General features: G+C 45.2%; 1 protein-coding gene across 1 annotated transcript in view; it reads left to right on the forward strand.

Moving 5' to 3' along the window:
* The first annotated feature begins 335 nt into the window (after positions 1-335).
* The window catches only part of ulk1b (unc-51 like autophagy activating kinase 1), a 25,535-nt gene continuing 6,643 nt past the window's right edge, over positions 336-19,227 (forward strand). The window contains exons 1-20 of the mRNA XM_084486066.1: positions 336-721; positions 1,236-1,328; positions 2,067-2,108; positions 5,872-5,904; positions 6,991-7,027; positions 8,203-8,376; positions 8,911-8,984; positions 9,330-9,431; positions 10,348-10,406; positions 10,715-10,797; positions 11,102-11,152; positions 11,779-11,870; positions 12,402-12,564; positions 13,145-13,184; positions 13,537-13,623; positions 13,965-14,111; positions 16,143-16,303; positions 18,016-18,233; positions 18,373-18,539; positions 18,864-19,006. Coding sequence (XP_084342192.1) covers positions 632-721; positions 1,236-1,328; positions 2,067-2,108; positions 5,872-5,904; positions 6,991-7,027; positions 8,203-8,376; positions 8,911-8,984; positions 9,330-9,431; positions 10,348-10,406; positions 10,715-10,797; positions 11,102-11,152; positions 11,779-11,870; positions 12,402-12,564; positions 13,145-13,184; positions 13,537-13,623; positions 13,965-14,111; positions 16,143-16,303; positions 18,016-18,233; positions 18,373-18,539; positions 18,864-19,006 — 2,056 coding nt within the window. The 5' untranslated portion in view covers positions 336-631. The remainder of the gene's footprint in view (positions 722-1,235; positions 1,329-2,066; positions 2,109-5,871; positions 5,905-6,990; positions 7,028-8,202; positions 8,377-8,910; positions 8,985-9,329; positions 9,432-10,347; positions 10,407-10,714; positions 10,798-11,101; positions 11,153-11,778; positions 11,871-12,401; positions 12,565-13,144; positions 13,185-13,536; positions 13,624-13,964; positions 14,112-16,142; positions 16,304-18,015; positions 18,234-18,372; positions 18,540-18,863; positions 19,007-19,227) is intronic.

The following is a 19,227-nucleotide window of genomic DNA, read 5'->3' on the forward strand; positions in this document are numbered from 1 at the left end:
GTATCTGTTTATGTTATAATATAACAGTGCATAAATAACCTTGTTTTGTTTAGTGTCGGCGTAGCATTTTTCTTTCCTACGTCAGAATACACTGAGCTGTGCGCATGCGCGCTGATGTAGCTGGTCTGCTGGAGGTCTTTGTTGAACCTCTCCGTGCGTCTACCTCCCTTCAATGTTTTACTTATATCATCAGATCATCTTTTAATATCATTTATTGCTGCTTTTATAGCACAACTGTGAACGGAACAGCAGAATCGAGTGCCTATCGCGACAGAAGAGCGACTCTGTATACAAACAAACGACGAGCTGGTTTTAAGGTGGCGCGTCAACGCCAGCTGAGCTCTCCAACCACCGAGCGTATTATTATTTTTCCTTCAGCTCTCCATCTTTCGCTTCGTCTTGTGTTATTGGATCGACGATGGGGATCCCTGTAGCACTGTGTTAAGCGGGGTTCACGCCCGTGTCATTGCACACGAACATGAGAGAAGACGGTGGTTTGTTGTCTGGACGGCTGCCCATGGCAAGCGGAGGAAGGGTGCCACTTTCCTGCTGGTCCTACTTGACGGAGGAGACGGGAGCACCAGGCCCGCTGCCATCTGCCCGTCCCGAGTAGACCTCCAGGGTGTCCGTCATGGAGACCGTGGGGAAGTTCGAGTTCAGCCGTAAGGACCTGATCGGACATGGCGCATTCGCAGTCGTGTTCAAAGGCAGGCACCGAGAGGTGAGTCGCTACTTTGTTGTTTTTATTGATTTGTTAATTAATTACAGTTGACGAGGCTCAATAACCATGTCACCCCCCAGGGGCCAAACTAGGAGACATATCATGTCAACCATCAGGGGCAAAGCCATTGGTACATCTAACAGCAGAGTGCGGAGCTCCTAATTGTATCCTGTGATGAGACCCAGTAAATATGTGTACTTTAGTGGTACGACCTTAAGAGGCCGACGTGATCAGCCACACGCTTCTCCCATCAACAATATTGACTGTAGACAGCACAGTCGTTTATTATAGGTATATAATAAAATAACGTTAAACATTTTACTCCTTCAAAGTTTGTATATAATTGTGCTTGTGTATGTTTGCTCAGAGCTCTTTTTAAAGGTTAAAGGTCTCATGTTGCATGATTAGGCCTACATGCAATCACATCAGTGTCATTGTGTCGTACTGCTCATGTATCTATCGTTTATACGCACTGCATTTGTGAAGTTTTATTTAGGCAAATGTATTTCCATAGAAACATGACTGGGAGGTGGCAGTCAAATGCATAAACAAGAAGAATCTCTCCAAATCCCAAACACTATTGGGGAAAGAGATCAAAATACTCAAGGTAAGTCTAACCCCCGATCGTGCTGACTGTACAATGACAGTTGTGTTTGTTAACTTGTCCAGCGAACAATAATACAGTTACTTTTATCACCTTACACACCTTATCACCTTGCATGTTTGTCGGTTTGTGGTTGCCTGGGTTCGATGGGCGTCCAGAAAGATACTATGCATAGAAATTATAAATCTGCAGTGTTCTTCACCCCAACATTCGCCAGTCACTCACAATTATTTAAAGAATGCAGTCAATGGTCACACCATTATCTTCTGCATGTGACAAGTGTGTGTTTACAGCCACTGGAAAAATGATTGCTTTGAATGAAAAACAGCCGTCAGTGACAGATTATTTACAGTCTTGTTTGAGCATACTGGGCATACTGACTGGTAACATGATGTATCCTTCTTTGTGCCAAAAGACAGATCAGCTAGCATCACTAATGCAATAAAGGTTGGATAGTCTGAGGGGGAATTAGAATCTCTTCATGGATGCAGACAGCTGCAAAGCTCAATATCCAGACGTGTTGTATATTATTGGCCCCAAAATAGTGTCATGGTACCCTGTATCTAAATAACTTTGTTTGGAAATGTATTGTGAACTTATTTTATAGTATTATTCTGTTCTAATTCTGCTCAGAGCTTTCAGCAGCTTATTGTGCAGACTAATTTGGTACACCAACAATGTAAGATACTGGATGCATGTGTGCTGGATCAACAATGATTTTTTATTTATTTTTTCAAACAGGAACTGAAACATGAGAACATTGTTGCTTTGCTGGACTTTCAGGTAAGTTACATTATGATCATCTTTGTAGGAAAAAATAGAAAATGACCCATCAAATCCTTGCATGAACGTTTTGGGAAATCCAAATAACACTGATACACGCTGCAAACCTTCCGTCTGCAATGTGTATTGATAAGCTGGGATACTACATGGCCCTCTGTAGGCAATTCATGTCACATGTCTGCTTGTTATGTAGTTGTGTCTGATATCTCATCTCCTGCAGACAAAGTAAACTAGTTAGGTAGGTAGGTACTGCAACTATTGACTTACTTAATAACTGCTGGAGAAATATGCTAATAGGTAAAATTATACACCTGCAAGTGAGAACTTGCAGACTTGCAACTTGAGAAAGGGACATTGTTTAGATTTAACAACTACAAATAAGGCCTTTGATTTACACATGATTTAATTACATTCGGTCTGATCTCCTGCTGTAATAGTTATTACAGCCACAGATTAAACAGTTAATAGTACATATCTAGAACTGTGTTCTAGATATTGCATTGGAACCTGTAGTATTCAGTGTTTTTAATTTGACACATGCAATGTAAATCATATGTGCAGTCAGCCTTTGATATTTGCAACACATCCTAAAGTTCTAACCTAACCTCAGTTGGACCTGAGACCCTCACTATAATTGGTAGATACTACTGTATATTTATCTAGGTCAGTGCATTCAGAAGTGGCTCTGTGCCACTATTGGTTCCCTATTAGGAGGATAGCTTCTGATTCTGCTGTGTCCAGTTCCTGTTTAGCTCTGTTTCTGATTTAGGGCCCTAGCAAGCTGCTCTGTGTCATGAGGAAGTTCTTTACCTGCTGGCCTGTTGGGGCCAACTCACAAGATTTGTGAGCCTGCATTGGGTGTGGATTAAAACACCTTGCTAACACCAACTGTGCTGGCCAGCTTGCCCTCTCACTGACCCACTGCCTCGTGCCGAATTGGGTTGGAGTGGGATTTGCATTGTCCAAGGTGATATTCCTGACGGTTGCCGAGCAATGTGAGGTGGTTCATGTGAACACACCTGTCTGACAGTTTCAGCGGCAGCAGGCGAGCCAGACTCCAAATACACACTTTGCTGTTTATTTTGTATTTGTCACACTTATAAACCATCTGCTGGATATTTCAACACCAGGTTACCCATTATGTGGTCTGCTGGAAGAAAGTCTGGCCATTTAAAATATTCAAAAAAGCAGAACATATGTCTGAACATGAAAGTATAATAAATGCATGTGAATGAGTCACTCTGAAGGGAAACTTCTAGCAGTCCGCCAGGCTATGCAGAAATTAGCAACACGGATATATGACTCACAACAGCTCATAATAGTTAAATAACTTGTTTCAGAGAGAGAGACAGTCCTTTAAATGCCACACTCTTCCTTTTGAACTATTGTCATAATGGGTATACATGATTGTCCTTGCTCATCATGAGTTGGGCGTATTTAGATATAAACCAAACAGTGAGTTCCCATGTATGTACTACTCTATTTAAATATAAATATCATTTAATATAACAAATCCCATAAAATAACACAATATCCGCTGTCCTTTGTTCTTCTTCTGTTCATTATTTAAATCTATACACTGTTCTGCTGACAAAACAGAAAACAACATTTTGGAATTGTATGTATTGAATATATCTTGCTAGGAGATAGTTTGTTCGACTGTGACCTGTATAGAGGAGGGTGGGGGCCGTGACACCTCAGGAAATTGGAGAGGCCGCCTGGTTGTTTGCTGTTACTGGTGGTTACATTTCAGTTGCACACCGTAACTTTCTCTCTTACTGACCTGGCTTTCAGTTTGATACACCCATTAAATACAAAAAACATGTTGGGGGCAAGAAGTTGCACCCTCCTCTCTGTGGGTTGAAGGGATCTAATCAAGAGTCTTGGCCATTTCATATACAATGTAGTTGATTGTTGCTAATTGGTCAAACGACCACAAAACGGCATCAATGTTTTAATGTCTCTGACTGTTGGTGGATCATAATGTCATTCAATAGCATGCATCATGGAATCGACTGACCTGTCTATCCAAGATAGTATCAAAATATATTATAACATCTAATTAAAATGAGTGCAGATCAACCACTTGGTCGTGTTGGGTATAACCCTATTCAAGTAGCGGTCACATCCATGGCTGGAGACCTGCTTGTCATGACAGGATATGTAGGATAGGAGATGTGTTGGCCCTTGCGGGACCAGGATTGGCTGTATGTTCTCCCTGTACTCAGGATCCGGTGGTGGGGGGGAGACTCTCTCATTATCCAAACTATTTCTCTCTGGACTCTAAGATTACAGGCAGGGTTTCGCTCAGCGGACGTGTGGACAGTTTGTGGGTTAGCCAGCGACGGCTTCTCGACGTGAACTTGGGGCAAACGTCAATCAGACACAGGGGAAATTGCATTGCAGTGACAAGTAGAGAGGAACCAATTTCCTTTAGTTGCCACCCTGGTCGAGAATATGTGTGTGTAGAAACCTTCTATCAGATTGTCGCAGGAGAACTCAAGGCAGTCGATAGCAAGGACTTCAAGACCCGAAGGCATCGTTTAATTAAAGGATGGACTTAAAAAATACAGTGTCAAAGGGTTAACGGTTCACTACTGATATTTTATTCATCACCACGGTCACAGAAAGAAGCCGAATCTGTTTCACAACGTTCTGCTCCCGTTGGTTATTTCCCACTGAGGTGCTGCATTACTGTCGGACGGAGAAACCACAGCCAATCCAAAGCAAACGACTCTCACCAGAGCTAGAACTTGGCTTGTTGTTGGTTTGCTTTACCCATCCAAAAAAAAAGAAAAAAACTGCTGAAACTGCTGAGTCAGCCGGATTATGTCCACAGCATCCGGCTCTGTCATTGGCCCTCTGAGGAGACGGGGGTGGTCCAGCGTGGCCTGTTGCCGGGTGATAAGAGGGGTTTCTGGGGTGGCGTGCGCCGTGTTGACTAACGCCAAAGGGTTAACGTGAGGAGAGGAAAGACGACTCCACAGAACAGGGTGTCAGTTGTTCATGCAGCACGGTGGGCGACTGGAAGCCATGCTAGCTAGGTCTGCCTGCTCCAGCTTTTGTTCCATCCATGTTCCATCGTTTGGTTTGAGTTGGAGAAACTCAGAAGAGTTGCCATATTTCCATCATCTTCCATTAAAACCAACCGAACATCATTCATTTGAAATGGTCAGAATGCCTGGGTTAAATGGAAAAGATGACTATTGAGACAGCGCTGACCGTATTGAGAGAGAGAATGTGTGCAAACTCTGCCTCATGGTCACCGAATGAGATCGATCATAGTGAGAATAGAGAGTAGAAAATGTGACGTTGGTCTATTTCTCTTTGTGTGTTTCCCGTAATCTTTTGTCACATCATCGATAAGATTTTCTGAATGACTTGGTTTGTGTCATCGTTGCTGAGGTCCTGAATAAGTGGACAGGTTTAGTTTACACAGTGTAACCTGAAAGCCTGAGAGTGTCAGCTAAAGTAATGTCACTGTTCAAATAATCCCCTTTCACGGTGGATTTCCTTCAGCTGACATGACATCTGGATTGGTAGAGCTTATACATACTGGTCCTGTGTTGCCTCAGGCAAACCTCCAAACAAACAGTGCTTACATCCTGCCAAGTCAGGCTCCCCTATCGTCAGAGTTGAACCTTTGCACAAGGATAACGAGTCGACCTACACGTACACGTTACACACATGAACAAGATCACAAAGTAACGTATACTATTGACTGTCACTGATACACTAACGCTCTCTCCTACCTTCCATGCAGGAAACAGCCAGCTCAGTGTACCTGGTGATGGAGGTACGTTTGTGTATGAGGCAACACAATGGTAACACACTGATGAAAGACCTTGCATATGCATATGGTTGTTACTAACTGGGTTTTGGTGTTGATCTATGGGCCCACTTACTCGCCCAAGGTGTCGCCAAAGAGAACAAAACAGAAATCTTTGCGATTTCCACTTTAACTTTTAAATCAATATGATATTATAACAAGCCAAACTATCTTAAATACATATATTCATGAATAATTATTATTTGGATAAATGATCACACAATCACATGTGAGGGTCTGTCCTGGTAGCACATACATACACATGGACTTCGCTAATGGCTTGGCAACCTTCAGAAGAGCCCTTTCATACTTAACAATTATTCGCCGAAGGCAAAGTCAATACTATTCATGGAGCCTGAGGTGAATAATCGTTTTAGTATATACTACACGTGACCACTCCAAAAATAAACAAGATAACACTTTTTGCCAGGATTTTTTTGCTTTTATTAGCGGTTTATTTGTTTTTATTAGCGTGACGAGACGACCGTCACGCGCGATGAAAACAATATCCCGAGTTTGAGATGTCAATCATGGGATATTGCCCAATATCCCGGGATAGCGAACCAATCAAATTGCGCCATCTTAGGAGGTTCACGTGTAGCATATACTAATAAGAGATATTACCTCAGCCTGTGAGGTTAGAAAACACCTTCCTTTCAATGGATCACATACACATTCGGACTGGGAAACCCTTTCACAGAGGGGTCATCGTAGGACCAACACAGGTGTCGCTCATAACACTGATTATGGGTCCTTTGAGGCACCAGGTCACGGCTAGTATACTAAACTAGTGAAGATAAGTCTACTAGCCGTGCCCTGGTACATCAAAGGAGCAGACTCATGATTAGTGTCATGGGCGACAGCAGTGTTTGTCCTAGGACGACACCTCTGTGAACAGAGCCCCTATGGTCAACATTGACCATAGTCACAAGTTTAACTTTTTAGTTAAGTTGTTCTCTCTTCTGACCGGACCAGTTTATTGTGTATTACTGAGCACGCATTTCCTGTTAAGTTAGTGTATTTTTTTTACTATTTGTTTCTCTCTACTTCTAGTACTGCAACGGCGGGGACCTGGCAGACTATTTACACTGTGAGTGGAAATATTTACTGTGGGACAAGGGACTAAGACCCATTCGTGTTGGCAAATGTAATGAAATGAGTCATGTTTTCCTTGACAAAAACTATAATGTGAGGTATATCCGGTATCTCATATATAATATTAATATTAATAATACATTTTGTTTTAAGTACTTTTCATTGTACACAAAGATACTTCACAGACCTTAAAGACAAACTATATACCATATAAATACTTTTGTTTAGGACAAAAAGTGTGTACATCATCTGTGAAATCATCAAATCAAATGAATGTCTTCCTGTTCATACTGTTGACATCGTTCTACAAACTAGCTAGAGAGCAGAGAAGATTCAACACTTCAATATAAGCATATGTGTCCAAAATACCCAAATTACTCCTTTTTGAGATAGAAGGCCAGAAGTTGTTGTTTGCACATTCACTGTTTTAATATTGTTGTTGTTTAGTGGCGTCTTCATGATTTGATCCTTAGATGCCCAGTCCCAATAGGCTTACAAGAGACTTATTCAACACATAAACAATGATCAAACATCACCAAGGGTGGATAAGAAATAAAGAAACATACACCAAAATGAAAGGGAATATTCATACATTTTATAAATGAAACAAAAGATGACGATCAGAGATGAATATGTAAATGTGAGTCACTTACTTTTACTAACTCTTACACTCAGTGACGGCAGGAAGTGAGCTTCTTGTCTTAAGGCGAGGAGATTTTGTGTCTCTCTTTGACTAAGACTAAGATTGTAAGCGCTAGTAGGAGTATATGAGAAACTACAACATGATTAAGTGGGATTTCCCTGAGCCAAGAATCAGTTTCGGCCTCAATAAAAACATCATAACACCTACACCGTGGTGTAGGTGCCTACACCGTTTGATATATTTTCACAATGAATTGAATTGCTCTCAAGGGCAGGACGAGAGTCAGTGCAAGACTTGACTGCAAATATCCCTCTTGTCCCTTCATCGTTTACACAGACCTAGATTGTAAAATCGAAACCATGACAGACGCAATTCACTTGTTTCACCTGCCGCCAGGTTGAACATATTCCAAACACGCATGAGTGCAGACTGAATGTGCTACTGAATGTTACTCTTTTCCCGCCACGTGTAACATACTCACCTATTCGTTCACTAATCCTCCCCCCAAACTCTCCCCGGTGTTGCAGCTAAGGGCACCCTAAGTGAGGACACCATCCGCGTGTTCCTGCAGCAGATCGCAGGCGCCATGCAGGTCCTCCACGGCAAGGGGATCATCCACCGGGACCTGAAGCCCCAGAACATCCTGCTGTCCTACCCGCCGGGGCGCAAGTCCCACTCCAACAACACCTGCATCAAGATTGGTAGGGGGGGGGAGAGTGACTGCTTTGGTTGGGACGGTCACAGTTGAGCAGGGGCAAAGCCTCATAATCATCACTTAAGTTAAGACACTGAAGTATCCATCCACAGGCACACACGCACGCACACGCACTTCAGATGACATTCTATGCCAACAAATGTACACCATCATAATTGTTGTATGAATGAGGCTCTCATTCTTACACAGAGGTTCACACTGATCCAGCTCATACTTGTGTATTGTGATTATTTTCCATGCCAACGCTTTGAATGGAATTTGACCCTGTGATTCACGCTGGAAGACTCTCATATAACTACTTGTTAGTGCAAAGAAGAATACAAAGAAATGCCAGAAGGCAACTGAATATTAAGACGCAACCAATTGAATCAGAACAAATGTGTTTAAGAAGAATAACAACAGACAACGTTAGCGAAGGCAACACAAATGGCCTTAGAATATAGCGAGGGTAAGCTGTTTAATTTTCTCATTCATCTTTACTCTCTCGTACCTCTTCCATCCTCTCCTGGTTTTGTTCCAGCTGACTTTGGCTTCGCCAGGTACCTCCAGACCAACATGATGGCCGCCACCCTCTGTGGATCTCCCATGTACATGGTAAGCCTTCTGGTGCACAAACTACGCCCTCATATACGTTGACTTACCGGGTGACCCTCAGCCACACTCGACACACCATTCAGTAATTACTGTGCTTAAGAACGCAATCATGAGTTCTTAAGCATAACAGCATTGTGCTCAATGACGTTATTTAAAGAATACTGAAACAGAAACAACTTGGTTAAAATGAAGTAGACTGTTACATTGAACTTGCATTGAATTTGTCCAAATGAGACAGCGACTCAAAAGGTGGTTGAACACACGTTGTACATAACCCATGGTACGAGATGGAGATGGTAAGAGACCCGTACTGAATGGCTGGGCCTGCTGCTGTGTTGACCCCAGGCTCCTGAGGTCATCATGTCCCAGCACTACGACGCCAAAGCGGACCTCTGGAGCATCGGCACCATCGTGTTCCAGTGCCTCACTGGCAAGGCCCCCTTCCAGGTAACCAGTCCTCACTAATCGGTCTGTTGTTGGAGGAGGGTGTATGGCATGTCATCCCAGGTCGCCTACCAGCGCAAGGAAACCTTTTTTCCCCTTGTGGTTTATTTCACTTGTACTAGTTAACAACAGTGATTAGATATTTGTTACTTTAATCGATAATATTAATCCTCTTTTTACGACTTTATCAGCTGATTCAGCTTATAGTCTTTGCACTGTCAAGGAAGCATCTGGTCGATGGTTGTATTTGACTGTTGTTTTTGATGTTGGCTTTGTACCGCATTGATCTGGAAACTGTTAAAGGCCCAGGGTGTCCCACACAACCTTTGAATGTTATTGACCAATCAAACCTGTCAAAAATTAAAAGGGCTTGGAAAATCTTCTTACACAGCGGAATTAACACAGCAATAGCATCAAATGGAGATACAAACTCTTAATAACCAAGTTCCACTTAACAGGGAGGAAGAACCGACAGATTTCCACCCAGGTCAATACACATTGCAGCCATTCCTGTTGGTATGATTGACTGGATGCAGTGCTTTGCTACTGCAGTGCAACATGTTTCTACAGTCAGTCAGCTGTTGATCTAACCAGAGCCATATATGCACATGTTTGAGATTGCATTTCAAAGAGTTTGATTTTCATTTCAAAGCCTGTTTATCTATCGTGCTGCCAGACTTCTATTGTCCTTGTTCCTCTCGAGGAATTGTTTGATCTAAACTGGTCAGACTGGATTCCCTCTCTTCAGCGGTGCAGTTTTCAACTCTGCGTCCGACTCACACGTGCAAATGTTCAGCTGTGCGCAGCGGACTGCTCTCCACATGGCACTAAGCACAGCTTTATGGATGTGGGTTTTATGTAGAATGTACTCTGGTGAACATACGTGAACTTAGTTCTCCACGTTGTGTCACTTCAACAGGCCAGCAGCCCTCAGGACCTACGCCTCTTCTATGAAAAGAATAAGAATCTCAGCCCGAGGTACGGTCATTAACCCTGTACATGAAATAAGATACCATGCTTTGTATGTAATGTTAACAATCACATGTTGCTGTTATGACGACAACCTGTTGATCGACGATGGCCTCCTGGGTTAAGGGGCCGAGAGAAAGATTAAAGTACAATCTCACTTTTTTACTTTGTCCATCGCTTTTGTTAAGAACAATGTAACAGTTTTGTATTACGATTATTATTTACCTCATTTTGTAGTATCATGTCATGGCCGAGGGCAACAAACCAGCAAGGGATGTTAACAGACACGTTTCTCCTTTTTGTGTGTATTTTCCCAGCATCCCCAGAGAAACCTCCAGTCATCTGAGGGTCCTGCTGCTGGCCCTGCTTCAGCGGAACCACAAGGACCGCCTGGACTTCGGTACGCTCACAGTAACATCTACACGTCTATCACTTAGCAACCTGCAGGGAACATGGAATTCAACACCGGTTAACTGATAACTGATAAACTCTTGTGTGTGTGTGTGTGTGTGTGTGCATGTGCATGTGCGCATATGTACGTGCAAACAGAGTCTCACCTCCCACTAGAAATCTCTCACGATAGCAAATTTAATGAATTACTGTTCTACTGTAACCATTGCGTAACAATATTTTTGACTGTGTAGGATTGGGCTCAGAATCACTGTTAACTTGTTGACTTCTTCTCCTTATGTTCTTCTATATAGATGAGTTCTTTACTCACCCGTTCCTCGAGAGCAGCTCCTCTACCAAAAAGAGTGAGTATGTCTTCTCTCTTGCCCTTCGTCTCTATTCTTCACCACATTAACACACAGGGAATTGTATTTAGGTAAACCTGGAATCAATGTGGCACATTCATTTTACTATTGTACAGTACTTTTTATTTCAAGAGTACACAACTTCATAATGGTGTATATAGATAGCATAAACACATACACACTGAAGGCCGGAAGGCACTGCACTTAAACTAAATTAGACTTGTTCCCCACTACTTAATCCTGCACTATGTAATTTCTCTATTGCAGCTATGTGTCCATTCAGGGAATTGTTCACTTTAAATCGTTTTATTTTGACAAAAATAATTGTCATTTGACAATGACATAGCAATAACTGTAGCTCCAACTATAAATCTTTCAATCTAGAGGTTGCTAACAGGGAAACATTCCAGGAATTTCCTCCTTCCTCCTTATTGTTTGCCAATGATACTGAAAGATCCTCTTGATTGGTCAGCTCACAGTCCTAGTTAAAGGGGAAGGTGGCTGAACAGACTTTGCCGGTGAGAGGTGCCAGTAGGCACCGGTGTGTGTGTGTGCGTGTGCGTGTGCGTGTGTGTGTGTGTGCGTGCGCGCGTGTTTAAGTGTGTCCTTGCTGTTCCTCCATGCAGCGACTCCAGCCGTCACCATGACGTGTTTTTCCAGTTCTGCGTCGGCCAGCTCCTGCAGCAGCTCGTCCACCTCCCACCTGGCCTCTCCCCCGGTACGCTCCTGTGTGCGCTCGGGTTTGGTTTGTGACGGAGACCCATTGAGCCTGAACTAGACCGCCGTTAAAGCCTGAACTTCCAGCCATTAAAGCCTGAACTATGTGGCTTTACCACAGCAGCTGTTTACGCCATTAAAACATTCCTGAACTAGAAGGTTCCTCAAGAACACACTCCCCAACACGACTCGATCCATGCAGGGAATCTTTCTCTATATATTGTTTTAATCTGGTCAAAGGTTGACCGTAGCTGTCGTCTAACAACATAGCTATAACTTTAGCTGCACAACTCAAGCCACTCTGGGCTGCTGATCGGGAAACTTGCATAGTGCAGGTTTACGCGCACATACCGCAGTTTATTGTGCAAAGTCATTGAAGGGACTGCTAGCTATCAGCCATAATTCCTTAGCCGCTCTATAAGCTTACATTTTGTAACCCCATAGTTCCTGTCCATTGATTTCTTTGCCTCATATTGTCTTTCTTCCATTGGGTGCCGGTCTCTTGGTGATGTGTTGCGCGGCGTTCCCACAGCTGTCGCTGGCTGAAGGTCAGCAACTGCGGCCCAAGACTCTGGCCTCTCCTACCCAGGATGCAGCGGGGTTCCTCAAGGACTCCTCCGGCGGGGGCGGCAGCAGCAAGAACTCATCCTCGTGCGACACAGACGACTTTGTGATGGTTCCTGCCCAGTGTCCCAGTAAGACCCTTACTGGGAGCGTTTTTCCCATTAACAGTTACCCACGAACACTTGCTGGGAAGGAACCTCCTTCCCATGAACAGTCAACCAGTCTGTGCTTGCTGAAAAGAGGTTTGAGCACATTGCACCTTTCGGTTAATGGTGATCCACAGCAGTTGAGGGAGCTGACCAACCAGTAAGGCTTTGGCTGATCATGTGACATTGTCGACCAATAGTTGATGCAGGTGAATCCCGACAGATCTCTTAAGGTAGCGCTGTGTGTACGAGACCCGTTTGACGAGTGCCTCTGTATCCCATTAATACCAGTGTTTATGTTCTGCCTGTTCCTCTGGCATTCCTACGCTGAAGAGTGTCTGCGCTAGGGCCCAACACTTTTCTATCATTTTTACGAGTGCAATTCTAATCTGAAAAACAAACTCTAGCCTGCCTCTTTCTGTGTTTCTCCTTTAAAGGAGCATGCACAGCGAGTGGCTTTTGCTGAGGTAGATATTGGGGGTAATAGAATCTGCAGTCAATAATGGTAATGACCTCCAGATACTTCCAGGCCACTGTGTTTATTTCGGACGTTGTTTCTCACCAGGCGAGGCGGCGGCGTTCCAGGACAGCTTGATGAACAGTGGGTAAGCAGCGTCCGTTATTCTGACGGTGCTCTTTGCCGCCGCAAAGGGTTCATAAAGAAAATGTCATTGCATTATGGAATGAGGTGAACTGCTGGCTTACATTTGCATCTTAGTACGGATGGTTGGTGCCCTGGGAATTAAACCCCAAACCCTGGCAGTGTAAATGTTGTGCTCCTCTGCCAGTTGAGCTATACAGGGGTCACTTGCACACTTTACTTAATATCCCTACTCCCCCGCTTCCTTAATATACATCCTGATAACTAAGAAAAAGATTGAGAGTTAAAAAAAACGAAAGGATTTTTTAAAGCATTCATCTATCTAGTCTATAACTCCTCTCCGCTCCCTCTGTCAGCTCTATGCTGGCCTCTGCTGGACTGTGTGTCCAAGCCAGGACTCCCCCCCACTCTCCCTCCTACAGCACATCCCCCAAGCCAATCAGGTAAGACACACACACACGCGCACGCACACACACTCACACTCGCACGCACACACACACACTCACACTCCATTACAAGTTGCCCTGTTTTTTAGATTGTAACTTCCGTGTATGCACTATTGCACTAGTATTTTAAGCATAAATTGGCTAATGTAATCAACACAACACATCTAAACTTGACCACGGTTATTATTTTTTCAAATGCTACACACATACGCACACCCCCCCCCCCCCCCCCACACACACACACACACACACACACACACACACACACACACACACACACACACACACACACGTGTGTGTTTCCTAAAAACCCTCTCTGTTCCTCTCCCTCTCTTTAGCAAGCCCATTGAGTGCTCACCGAGTAACTACGGTGGTCACCATGGAAACCGCGGCCAGTCAGTGCCTATCCCCGTTCCCACTCAGGTCCACAACTACCAGCGCATGGAGGAGAACCTCAGTTCACCCAGGACGGACAGCTCTCCACGGTCTGTCCGCACGCGCACCCACACACGCACACACGCACCCACGCACCCACACACACACACCCACACACGCACCCACACATGCACCCACACACCCACACACACGCACCCACACGAGCACCCACACACATGCACCCACACATGCACCTGCACACGCACCCACAGGCAAATATATCTCCTACCTCGGAGGTAGGAGATACTAGGAGTCTTGAAGAAAAATGCATTACTTATGTACTGTGGACATATTTCTTATTTAAAATGATGGTTTCCTAAGGCATAAAACCTCATCAACCAATGGGACCCAGAGATGCTTATTCTCTTTAATCTTCTCTGTGAATAAACATGTAGCAGATGGGGTGGTGTTGGGGTTAAAGAGAGCTATTTAAATGATCAGGTGATTATGATGATTTATCATTTCAAAACGTTTATGCGGTTTGCGATATATATAAAATGGATATTCGGCGATATAAGCGTCTCCCCTCCCAAAGATGCCAACACAAGGCCCCGATTACAAAGTAAGTCCAAAGAGCAATATTACGTTTATTTTAAGGTTGTTTTGGTTTGCATAAGATGATGCATTCTGTCAGTGACGATAACGTTACCACTAATTGTACGCAGCTCTTTGCTAGCAAGTTATGTTTATTGCGTTGCTTTACAGCGTGGAACAAAGCTTATTTTTCTCTTACAATTCAATCTCGGGTTTAAAGTCACAACGAACAGGTGTGGATGATGTTGGTGCATGTCACCACTTTGTAGGAAAATAAAGAACACGCCTACTCTGGCAGAAAGTTCTCAGGAAGCTCCCCTTCTTAAGATGCTTCTCTAATAACAGAAACGTGTGTGAACATGGACCTGACCTAGAGAGGTACCATTTATTTTGTTTGTTTTGTTTTTCTAAACAGACCCTGCTCTGACCATTTTGGTTGATCTTTTTTTTTGTAGTTCTTCTGATATGTTTTGTGCTGTTTTATTTTGATTAAATGAACACTTAAACTACAGAAAAGATTTATTAATTCTGGAATCTTCTTCAACATTACTTTTAATAACATAATTGGATATAGTGACTGTGAAGGCATGAGAGAGCACTCAGTGATGTAATTGGTACAGTCTAATGGCCACACATGTGAATTGGATAAAAACATTGGTTAATAGACTGCAGGTAGTATCCCATTTCTTTTCACAAAATGAACATTAAACAATAACCACAATATCATCATAACCATAACCAACCATTTTGACACTGATGTCACAGGTCCGGTATGGTACAAAATATATACGCTGTGCGGCCTGCCTTACTGCATCGTGATCCATCTGATCACAGAATTCAGAGTTTACCCATCTCTGATTTTACCACTACAGCCCTGCTTGTAACCACCACTAGGTGTGGACTGTCATTTAAACACTGAAGCCCCTTTCAATGCAAGGGTTTGCTGGTGCTTTATGTTTTAAGGTATATCAGAAATGCGCCATTCTAGAGTTCTCCCGTACATTTCTTTAATCCTGGAGATGATCGTGTCTTTAATTGGTAATCCATCAAATATAACCTTGAAACTGCCGAGGAAGGCCTCCTTTATATATTCTCTCCTTAATATATAAACCTACTGCTTTGCTTCTCGTATTGGGCCACTGCCTTCTTGAATGATTCAACTCAATCCACCTCATCTTTGAAAGTCTTGTAATTTCTTGTTTCAAAATGTGAGTGTGTAGTTCATTATTTCAGTATTATTTCAAAACAAATTGTTATTTTGTTTGCCGTTGTCCATTATCTAGGTTTATTGTTACTCAATTACTCCAAAAACATAACGATATTTAGAAATTGCTCTGCATGCTAGTGTAAATGGCCTGGCATGCCTGTTGTGGCACATGGGCCATAGTTTGCCAACCCCTGCTTTAGAGCAATTAATTAGCATTTAATTAGCTTCCAATGTCATTGGAAGAATAGGCAGAAACCTTGAGAAGGAGCGCAGGGAGCAGTAGGAATGCTACAGGGGCTGATGTGTGTACATGAATCCCCGCCCCCCCCCCCCCCCACAGCTTGTCCAGCCCGGTCCATCGCTGCGGCAGTGGAGGGTCGCTGGGCTTCTTCAGGATGGGACCCCCGTCGCCCTCCAGCCACGGACCCCAGCCCCCCAGCAGCACCACCCCCCGCAGGCAGTCCATCGGAGGGGCCAAGACTCTCCCGCTCTCCCCTCACGGTACACAGACACGCTCTGGCTGCTCGAGGCTCCCCTCTGTCTCCCTCCCCTCTGTCTCCCTCCCCTCTGTCTCCCTCCCCTCTGTCTCCCTCCCCTATGTCTCCCTCCCCTCTGTCTCCCTCCCCTCTGTCTCCCTCCCCTATGTCTCCCTCCCCTCTGTCTCCCTCCCCTCTGTCTCCCTCCCCTCTGTCTCCCTCCCCTCTGTCTCCCTCCCCTCTGTCTCCCTCCCCTCTGTCTCCCTCCCCTATGTCTCCCTCCCCTCTGTCTCCCTCCCCTATGTCTCGCTCCTCTCTGTCTCCCTCCCCTATGTCTCCCTCCCCTCTGTCTCCCTCCCCTATGTCTCCCTCCCCTCTGTCTCCCTCCCCTCTGTCTCCCTCCCCTCTGTCTCCCTCCCCTATGTCTCCCTCCCCTCTGTCTCCCTCCCCTATGTCTCCCTCCCCTCTGTCTCCCTCCCCTCTGTCTCCCTCCCCTCTGTCTCCCTCCCCTATGTCTCCCTCCCCTCTGTCTCCCTCCCCTCTGTCTCCCTCCCCTATGTCTCCCTCCCCTCTGTCTCCCTCCCCTCTGTCTCCCTCCCCTCTGTCTCCCTCCCCTCTGTCTCCCTCCCCTATGTCTCCCTCCCCTCTGTCTCCCTCCCCTCTGTCTCCCTCCCCTCTGTCTCCCTCCCCTATGTCTCCCTCCCCTCTGTCTCCCTCCCCTATGTCTCCCTCCCCTCTGTCTCCCTCCCCTATGTCTCCCTCCCCTCTGTCTCCCTCCCCTATGTCTCCCTCCCCTCTGTCTCCCTCCCCTCTGTCTCCCTCCCCTATGTCTCCCTCCCCTCTGTCTCCCTCCCCTATGTCTCCCTCCCCTCTGTCTCCCTCCCCTCTGTCTCCCTCCCCTATGTCTTACCGTTTGGATTGTGAAAATGGATTTGGAATTTCCAGATTTCAGTTATTCACAGTATTTCAATTTGTGCTCGTCAGCACTTTTGATGAACATCCCCGTATTGCCGAGGCCTTAGTTGTGAAACGACTTCAATGGAGTGGGTCAGTTAAGCGGTGTGCTGTTAGCCATGCATTGCAAGCGGTCACTTATCTTACTCAGAAGAGAGCGGAGAGTCCTGCTGGAGTGCTTCAGGCTATTCATCACCACTGATGCAACGCCGCCGTTGACAGGAGGCATGTCAGTAGTTTTGCATATTGCTTACACTGTTCAAGACTGGCACAGTGCATCTTGTGCAGCTGACAAACAAGCTGATATGGAAGTGTGGTAGTCACAGTGTGAGAGGCAGTGGTGTGGCCACTTCCTCCAGCTCTCAACCACCATATGACTGGTACCATCTGCTGTGACCAAAACATTCACGATACCAGTGTTTTTATGTGGCAGTTGAGAGACGGAAAGAGCTGGCTTTTACTCTGTGGTTGATGGATATATTCATAGATTGCTTGATTGGTATCAGCTTTAAAGATATGCTAAAATATAGCATGCTACTTATACTTATACTAATTCCCATCAGTAGTTGCCTTCTGTACTAGAGTATGACTGCGTGTTCAGTCTTTATACTCTTTTTTTTTTTATTATTATTAAAATCTTTTGGGGTTTTCAAAATAAAAGCGCATGTTCCAAAATAAAAGCGTTAGGGGGCCCAAAATAAAAGAATATATATAATAATTTAAAGTAAGCTTGATATATTCAGACGTCAATCTTTTCGCCGTCCATCTCCTCTCTCTCTCCAGCCTTCCAGTCCACTGAGCCGAAGCCGGCGCCCAAGCAGCAGGAGTCTGGGCTGGGCACCCGCCTCCACAGCGCCCCCTGTCTGCTGGAGTGTGCTGGTGGCAGCGGCGGCAGGCAGAAGGTCAGGAAGCAGCACTCTGACCCCGTGATGACCCCCCGACCCCTGCACCCCTCCCCCAGGATCAGCCCCCTCCCCACCATCCTCGGCTCCCCCTCCAGGGTCAGTCAGGTTGTGTGTGTGTGTGTGTGTGTGTGTGACAGTACCGCATTGTACATTTGTACTTCAGTGAAAGTAAAGAAGAACTAGCTCTTAAATGTTCTTAAAGTATCCATCTGATCTTTCAATTCTCCTTCCCCAGACCATCCCCCCCTTTGAGTTCCTGAACTCCCCCTCCGGCTCCCCCAACCTGGTGACCTTCCTGACCCAGCAGGGCCTGGTTCTGGGCCCCGCCCCGCCGGAGCCCCCGGCAGCGGCCCACCGCGCGGCCCCCCGGCCCCCGGACCAGGACCCCCGAGGCGTCGGACGGTAAGGAGGAGTGTGGAGCCAGGAACGAGGCGTAGCGCGTTCCTCGGAGCGCAGTGGGACTGTTGGGATAATTATTAAAATAGTTCATGGGGCATCAGAAAAGAGTTCCAGGACTGAGAGGGTGTTGGTCGACTATTGGGGGGGGGTCACCTGGTGTGTGTGTGTGTGTGTGTGTGTGTGTGTGTGTGTGTGTGTGTGTGTGTGTGTGTGTGTGTGTGTGTGTGTGTGTGTGTGTGTGTGTGTGTGTGTGTGTGTGTGTGTGTGAATAGCATCTTCATGACACTTCTTCCCTGAACACCTGGCTGTGTTTCTTCTGGTCCTCAGGTCCAGCAGTGCTAGCCGTCTGACTGAAATGCTGCTGATGGCTGCGTTTGGAGGAGGAGGAGGAGGAGGAGGAGGAGGCTTGGCCACTGGCGAACAGGGAAGCTCAGAGCCTGTGACCTCGGCCAGAGCAATAGACATAAAAGGTCTGCTCATCTTTCTCCCCGAGACATGACATATATTATTCATATTATTATAATTATGGGCAGGGATGGTAACTACCGTCAAATTGAATGGAGTCAATGAATTACAGGGTTCATCAGAAAGATAGATCACCAATCCCCTGGACACTTTAAATACCTAAACGCATACACTTGAAATAATGCACATTTCGCACTTCATGTACATTTGCACATTTGTTCGTTAA

The sequence above is a fragment of the Micromesistius poutassou genome (genome assembly GCF_964030765.1).
Source record: "Micromesistius poutassou genome assembly, chromosome: 22".
NCBI lineage: Eukaryota > Metazoa > Chordata > Actinopteri > Gadiformes > Gadidae > Micromesistius > Micromesistius poutassou.